At 40.2% G+C, this 8,841-nt stretch overlaps 1 protein-coding gene across 1 annotated transcript; it reads left to right on the top strand.

Moving 5' to 3' along the window:
• Window positions 1–2,521: 2,521 nt before the first annotated feature.
• DEFB113 (defensin beta 113) lies at window positions 2,522–4,178 on the top strand. Its single transcript, XM_088831240.1, has 3 exons — window positions 2,522–2,579; window positions 3,676–3,934; window positions 4,052–4,178. The coding sequence occupies exons 1-3, from the start codon at window positions 2,522–2,524 to the stop codon at window positions 4,176–4,178; spliced, it is 444 nt and encodes a 147-aa protein (XP_088687366.1).
• Window positions 4,179–8,841: the final 4,663 nt, after the last annotated feature.

Genomic DNA, 8,841 nt, shown 5'->3' with positions numbered 1-8,841 from the left:
TGACTCTTTGCAACCCCACAGACTGCAACACGCCAGGCTTCCCTATCCATCACCAACTCCCAGAGCTTACTCAAACTATTGTCCATTGAGTCAGTGATGCCATCCAACGGTCTCATCCTCCATTGTCCCCTTCTCCTCATGCCTTCAATCTTTCCCAGCATCAGCCTGATAGGATCCGGCTTGATAGGATCAGCTTATTTTGTATGGGTGAAATGGATACAGCTACATTGAAGCAAAATGGTTTATTTGGTCCTAGGTCATCTTCTTATCCATACCATTATAACAACATCTTACTTTACAATCATCTTTTGTATTTTTCATACTTGCTAATTTGTTCTACTAACATCAGTTCAGTTCAGTCGCTCAGTCATGTCCGACTCTTTGCGACCCCATGAATCACAGCATGCCAGGCCTCCCTGTCCATCACCAGCTCCCAGAGTTCACTCAAACTCACGTCCATTGAGTCGGTGATGCCATCCAGCCATCTCATTCTCTGTCGTCCCCGTCTCCTGCTGCCCCCAATCCCTCCCAGCATCAGAGTCTTTTCCAGTGAGTCAACTCGTCGCATGAGGTGGCCAAAGTATTGCAGTTTCAGCTTTAGCATCAGTCCTTCCAATGAACACCCAGGATTGATCTCCTTTAGAATGGACTGGTTGGATCTCCTTGCAGTCCAAGGCACTCTCAAGAGTCTTCAGCACCACAGTTCAAAAGCATCGATTCTTCAGCAATCAGCTTTCTTCACAGTCCAACTCTCACATCCATACATGACCAAGGGAAAAACCGTAGCCTTGACTAGACGGACCTTTGTTGGCAAAGTAATGTCTCTGCTTTTTAATATACTATCAAGGTTGGTCATAACTTTCCTTCCAAGGAGCAAGCGTCTTTTAATTTCATGGCTGCAATCAGCATCTGCAGTGATTTTGAAGCCCCAAAAAATAAAGTCTGAAAATTGTTTCCACTGTTTCCCCGTCAATTTCCCATGAAGTGATGGGACCAGATGCCATGATCTTTGTTTTCTGAATGTTGAGCTTCAAGCCAACATTTTCACTCTCCTCTTTCACTTTCATCAAGAGGCTTTTGAGTTCCTCTTCACTTTCTGCCATAAGGGTGGTGTCATCTGCATATCTGAGGTTATTTAGATTTCTCCCGGCAATCTTGATTCCAGCTTATACTTCTTCCAGCCCAGCGTTCCTCATGATGTACTGCATAGAAGTTAAGTAAGCAGGGTGACAATATAACATACAATAGGTCTTAATAAATCTCCAGCTGTTTAAGGGGTTATTTTTGATGTTTTAGAGAGAGATTAAGAAAATGATTTTCCATGGCTTGATTCTAAGTATATAAGCAACTTTCAGATAAAGAATGGAGCACAGAAGTAATGATACTAGATTACTGTTTTTAAACCTCAGATTATACAATACTCTAATAACTTGTTTTTCCTCAATGACCCAGGAAGTTAGACCATAATTCATTCAGTTATAAGAATACATTTTTTTTTTGGATTTTCACAACTAGCCAAATGGTTTATGTTTAAATATATTTAGATACTATTTTTCTCATATGTTACCTATTTAATCCTTAGCATAAACCTCTAAGTATGATTGGTCCTACCAATCCAGTCTTCAAAGAGAAACTCTTGAGGCTCATCTAGTGAATATTTATCCCAATTATACAGTTAGTAAACAGAGGAGCCAGACCTCAAGATTAATTCTCTGTATCTCTTTCCATTTTTAATGCACTACTTTCCCCTATGGGTGAGCTATTCCTATGGATGAGTCATTATATGGTATATAAAGAATTACACTGACTATTTTCATAGTATAACCATGATAATTTTTAATGTAACAGTACTGGAACTGTGTTCTAGAAATATTTTCTGTTTTTAGAAAAATTTCAGAAATAGTATCTATCTCAGGCCATATGACTTTACATGGTGAACACTCATTACTTAGTTATGAGAGTGAAGAAGGTCAGGATTTGGTGGTGTGGACCCTGGCACCACACTACTTAAAAGTCCATTTCTACTCTACCAATCATCACATGTATGATTTGAGGAAATTACACAATCCCTCTGTGCCACAATTTCCTCAGCTGCAAAACGAGAAGTTTCTGTGTCATGGAAATTGTCATGAGGCTTCAACTCATTAATCCCTATAAAATGCTTAGAACACTGCCTAGCATGTAAGTACTCAAAAAAGCATGTTGCTGAAAATGTTGATGATGCTGACTATGTGCTTTCAATTAAAGAATGAGGAAGGCTTTAACCTCATTACTGGCTTGTATAGCTGAAAATGAGCTCACATTTGGTTCTTTGGGGTCATAAGAGAAGTCCTCTATTTTCCTTTTGCTGTTTCACAATACTTAATGAATATCTGCTCAATCTTGAATGGCAGAATTAATCAGCATAGTAATCACTCTGAGAAAGCTATAAAAACAAGAGTTCATCTTTCTTTTATCAAAGAATAGCACACCTCTGTCATTTGAGCTCTTCCTCAACTTCACTCAAGGAACAATATCAGCAATGAAGATACTTTGTATTTTCCTGACCTTTATCTTGACCGTATCCTGTGGTCCAGCAGGTAATTTTCCTTAACATGGGAAAAGAGGGAAGGAAAACTGTTTTTGTTTTTGTTTTTTTAAATAAGTGCTTTACTCTGGAAAATAAACCAAATTATACTTAGGAGACCCTATATGAATTCACAATGTGATTCACTAATTATTTTGTGTGGAAGAAGAAATGAGTGGAGCTGAGAGTCGAGAATATAAAAGGAAACCAGTTGCCAACATGGTACAATCAAATCTGTTCTTTGCTGTTTTTGATGAGACTTTGACTCCTTATATGCTTCATAATACCCTGTCTTTTTAAATTCAGTCTAAGGAACTGATATTATAGCTGTTGTCAAAATTAAGCTTTCTACTTCTATTGTTGTTGTTTACTCTTTTGTGATCCCATGGACTGTAGTCCATTAGGGTCCTCTGTCCATGGGATTTCCCAGGCAAGAATACTGGAGTGGGTTGCCATTTCCTTCTGCAGGGAGTCTTCCCAACCCAGTCATCGAATACACTATTTCTGCACTGCAGGTGGACTCTTTACCACTGAGCCACCTGGGAAGCCCAAGCTTTCTACTACTGGTCCAGTAACTTGTGGTAAGGGAAAGAGGTGTTGGAGTGGATGACTATTTAGAACACAAAATATGTAGACTATTTTATCCACATCGTTTTGTCTTTACTCGAGAAAATGTGCACAGATTATTTGTGAATATTCTATTTACAATAACAAAAAAGCTAATGGCAAAGGAAATATTGTTGGGTAAATAAGTACTTATGTTGTTTGTTGTTCGGTCACTAAGTCATGTCCGACTCTTTGAGACCCCGTGGACTGAAGCACATCAGCCTTCCCTGTCCTTCACTATCTCCTGGAGTTTTCTCAGACTCACATCCATTCATTCGATGATGTCATCCAACCATCTATTCTCTGTTGCCCTCTTCTCCTCCTGCCCTCAATCTTATAGGCAATAAAATCCAAAATCTTTAATATAGTTGCCTGGACATGATTTTAAAAACAAAATGATTTAACTCTATAATCAGCTTTATTATTGTCTATCTACCTATTTATCCATCTACCTACGCAAGGCGGTTAAACCTTGATTCATGATCAAAGACACTTTTTCCTAGTTTTACAGAGGAAAACAAGAGAAAAAACAAAGGCAGCTGAAGAAAGAAAAAGACAGTGTTATCTTGTTCGTGGTGCTTGCAAGACTTCATGCGGCCAATGGGAATACAAATATACTGACTGCGATCTGGAGCCCTGCTGTGTTGCACGGGAATACCTACCACCAGTCCAACCCATCACTATCACTAAATCTTATAAAACTACAACTTACACTTCTAATATACTGCATAACACTGCCAATGCAAGTTATAATTCTAGTACATTACATAATACTACAGATGTAAATTATACTTCTAATACACTACAAAATACTACAGATGTAAATTATACTTCTACTACACTACAAAATACTACAGATGTAAATTATACTTCTACTACATTACAAAATACTACAGATGTAAATTATACTTCTACTACACTACAAAATACTACAGATGTAAATTATACTTCTACTACACTACATACTACCAATGCAAATTATAATTACTTGCATCATAGTATGTAATAGTACATATGTAAATCATAATTTTACTACACTATCTAATACTGAAGTGTAAATTATAATTCCACTATATAATACTATAACAATATTATTAATAAAAATGAACTTTCTACCCTCTATAAATCTATTTTCACATGTTTTCTAGCCTTCTGGAATATACAACTATATAATGACAGCTAATGAGTTCAATGTTAAGTTAGTACAAGAGAAATAAAGAAGAGAACACCCTCTCCATTAAACCTGCAGAAGTTCTTCTCCACCCACATGGCAAACACCCTCCACACTTAATACTTCTCTTTACCTCTGGCCTGTGCAATAACCTAGTTATTTTCACAAGATCTTTTAAGTATCAGCTATCAATCATGGTTTATGCTACTTTTCTACAGTTTCAGCAAAAATGCACTTGGGCCTTGGACACAAAGTCTTATACATTTTAGTCATGTAATAAGAGCGTATGATAATATAATTGCAAGAAAGAGCAAAGAATGAAACTCACAAGGAGTAACATGTGATGAGAATAAGAGCAAGTTAAAAATATTAGAAGGTATACTTTTTCTTCTGATAATAACAACATTTGAAAAATTACAGAAATGCTTAAAGATGAAAGTAAAACTCATTTCTAATTCTGCCACCCTGTGCCACTATTTCTCATAATCAGTAACATAGGGAGCCAATACACTAGTCTTCTCTCCTGGTCCATAAGAGTTTATTTAATTCCTTCACCTTATAACTCTGTATTTAATATTTCTGTCCTCATCTTTGTCTTCAATAAATCTATTGTGTTTCCAGTTTTCCACATTCCGCATTAATTTTGTCACAATGTAAAGCCGTTAACATAAACTGTCTTATGAATTATAAATCTTTCCATCAGTAAATGCTTGATATTCAGAATCTCAAGTCTCCACTGAGTGTATTTTTTACATGTAGCTACAGCACACATCTGGAAAAAAAAGGTCAGAACAAATGAAAAAAGTTTAGTCAATTTGAGATTTAAGAAGAAATGGTAAGTCTCAACTTTCTATTTGCTATTGTTCAGTCACTCAGTCGTGTCCAACTCTGTGATTGCATGGACTGCAGCACTCCAGGCGTCCTTGTCCTTCATTATCTCCCTAAGTTTGCTCAAACTCATGTCCACTGAATTAGTGGTGTCATCCAACCATCTCATTCTCTGTTGTCGCCTTCTCCTCCTGCTTTCTACCTTTCCCAGTATCAGGGTCTTTTCCAATGAGTCAACTCTTCGCATAACGTGGCCAAAGTATTGGAGCTTCATCATCAGTCTTTCCAAGGAATATTCAGGTTGATTTCCTGTAGGATTGACTGGTTTGATCTCCTTGCTGTCCAAGGGATCCTCAGGAGTCTTCTCCAGCACCACAGTTCGAAAGCACCAGTTCTTCAGTCCTCAGTCTTCTTTGTGGTCCAACTCACACATTCTTATATGGATACTGGAAAAACCATAGCTTTAGATATTTGGGTCTTTGTCAGCAAAGTGGTGTCTTAGCTTTTTAATACGCTGTCTAGGTTTGTCATAGCTTTTCTTCATAGAGCAAGCATCTTTTAATTTCACGGCTGCAGTCAGGGTCCACAGTGATTTGGGAGCCCAAGAAAATAAAATCTCCCACTGTTTCCATTTTTTCCCCATATTTCCCATGAAGTGATGGGACCAGATGCCATGATTTTAGTATTTCAGATGTTGAGTTTTAAGCCAACTTTTTCACTCTCCTTTTTCACCTTCATCAAGAGGCTCTTTAGTTCTTCTGCTCTTTCTGTCATTAGGGTGATTTCATCTGCATAACTGAGATTACTGATAGCTTTCTTAATTGAAGAAATTGATGAACAACACATTCATTAGGAAATACAGTAAGAGTTATAGATTTAAAGGAAACTTTGACATTTTGAGTTTAGATTTTCCTACTGTAAACATGTATGAAACTCAGGAAAGAAAAAATGTACTTCAAATATAGATTTTAGATATTTCAAATATATATTGAAAGCAATGAGAAAATCACTTAATAGAATCACTTAAGGGAAAATTAAGAAGAAAAAAGTCTGAAATTTCAAGGAATAACATTTAGGTATGTTAAGAAAAAGTTGGAAACTACAAGGGGAGTAAGAAGTAGCTAGCCAGTGAGAACTCACTCCCAGGCTTCATGCCTTCCCAAATAATAATATCCCAGACAAAGAGAAAAAGAGGCAATCCATTCCTTCTGTGTGTGTGTGTGTTAATCACTCAGTCATGTCCAACTCTGCGACCCCATGGACTGTAGCCCACCAGGCTCCTCTGTCCATGGAATTCTCCAGGCAAGATTATTGGCGATTCCTATTATGCCCTGTGTTAATTTTTGATCCACAGAATTGATGAACATGGTAAAATGGTTTTTGTTTTAAGCCATCAGGTTTCAGAGTAGTTTGCTGTACACCAATATTAACCAGTGTATAACTTCCAAACAAAAAATGTGTAAGAAAAAAAACAATACATAATGAATCACAGCCAGGAATTCCGAAATGATGAAACTGAGTTCAGTTCAGTCACTCAGTCATGTTTAACTCTTTGTGACCCCATGGACTGCAGCACACGAGGCTTCCCTATCCATCACCAACTCCCGGAGCTTGCTCGAACTCATGTCCATCAAGTCAGTGATGCCATCTAACCATCTCATCCTCTATCATCCCCTTCTTCTCCTGCCTTCAATCTTTCCCAGCATCAGGATTCTTTCCAATGAGTCGACTCTTCCCATCAGGTGGCCAAAGTATTGGAGCTTCAGCTACAGCATCAGTACTTCCAGTGAATATTCAGGATTGATTTCCTTTAGGATTGACTGGTTTGATCTCCTTGCAGTCCAAGGGACTCTCAAGAGTCCTTTCCAAGGAGAAACAAGTTGGTGGAAGAGTTGGTGGACATGGAATACATCTCTCTCCACGGATACATCAGGAATACACCTTCAGACACAGAAGTGAGTGGGGAACACCAGCTGAGAGAGGATCAGAGTGCCTGACCAGCAGAAAAGAAAATATAGACCCACACAAAACCAAGTAGGATGAAGGAATTAGAAGGGGAAACGGGAGTGTTAGTAGGACTGGACCTGCCCTCAATGGGTGGGGGAACTGAAGCAGGGTTCTGATCCCCACATCAGGGCAATTGTTTGAGTCAGAAGAGAAACATTTGAGGCTGAGCGTGAAACAGCTGGTCTGTGGAAGCCTAAATGGAATGAGAATCAGACAGTCCTTGCTGCAGCCATACATACCCTAGATGGCTCAGTGGCTGGGAGCTGGAGTTTAGGGATTGTGGAGCAATCCAAGGGCAAGGGCTGCTGTTCACTGTGGAGAGATGGATGGAGAGGATGTGAGGAAGGAGACTGTGATGGGAAACGCTTGTGGAGGAAAGTCAGGCAGCCATGGAAGCAAGGTGATACAGCTGAGTCACACTAGGTGGTGGAGCCATCACCATAGCCTCTCTCCCACCACAGGCCAGCATTGGCCGCTGAACAATAGAGAGGCTGGGCCATCAAATGCCTGATGCACTGAAGTACAAAGTAGGACCCCACCCACGGTGTTCCTTTAAGTGCCTGACACGCTGATCAACATAGTAGGACCCCAGGCAAGGGAGCCCTCTAAGTGCCTGAACAGGTGGAGTTACGGAGAAAGACTGATCAAAGAGGCCTTCTGGTCACCAGCTACAAGAGGCTTGAAAAAAAACTGATAGGGCCATAACTCCTTCCACGGAGACAGTCTGTGTCCTGCAAACTTGGCGCTTCCAGGGTCCCTGCATGCCAAGTAGCTGCACTACCTTCACGGTCAACTCTCACTGGGACAGAGCGGCAACAGGCAAAAGAAGTCTTGTGCCCATGAACAGAGGGTCGCTTTGGTAGTGTCTGACTCTTTGCAACCCTGTGGACTGTGGACTTCCAGGCTTCTCTGTCAAGGAGGAGGTTCTCCGGGCAAGAGTCCTGAAGTGTATTGGCCAATAATGGTTGCCATACCCTTCTAGAGCACTATATTTCCTGCTGCCCTAGCTGCCAACTCCCCTGAATACCTGGTGCTGGCAGAACCCTTGCGACTTAAGCAGCTGCACCACCTCCATACCTAACCCCTCACAGAGGCAAACCTAAGTCCTCCAGGGCAGCCTTAGGAGCAAACCCCAGTGGCCAACCCATATCCAGAGGTGGAAATAAAACCACAATTGAAACCCAAGGGTGTGTGAATAAGGAAGAAAACCCAAAACCCTCCCACCAGCTATACAAGTTGCAGATTAAATCCACATGACTAACTAGGCAGACTCTGTGTCTGAGTTATATGTAAAAGGTTATTGAGAGCTCCCACAAAAGGAAACGCACTAGGTCTGATAGCTGTTGACATTGGAGGCAAGAATACAAAGGAGTAGGACCGACTCTGTGGACATGAGTTTGAGTGAACTCCGGGAGTTGGTGATGGACAGGGAGGCCTGGCGTGCTGTGATTCATGGGGTCGCAGAGAGTCGGACACGACTGAGCGACTGAACTGAACTGAACTGAACTGAGGAGCAGATCAGAATCTGAGCTGCCCTCACAGCAGGTCCAGAGATCAGCACAGTGTTAGAGGGCGTTCTATGGAGGTAAAGTGGACTATGACTCCCAGCGAGGGAAAGGACTCTGACAGCAGTGAATCAAGAAAAACATTTATTAAAAATTTA

This window comes from Moschus berezovskii, chromosome 23, assembly GCF_049115385.1.
Source record: "Moschus berezovskii isolate FMDL1 chromosome 23, NW_MosBer_1.0, whole genome shotgun sequence".
NCBI lineage: Eukaryota > Metazoa > Chordata > Mammalia > Artiodactyla > Moschidae > Moschus > Moschus berezovskii.
The sequence above is the reverse complement of the archived record's forward strand: the minus strand, read 5'-3'. Positions and strand labels throughout refer to the sequence as shown.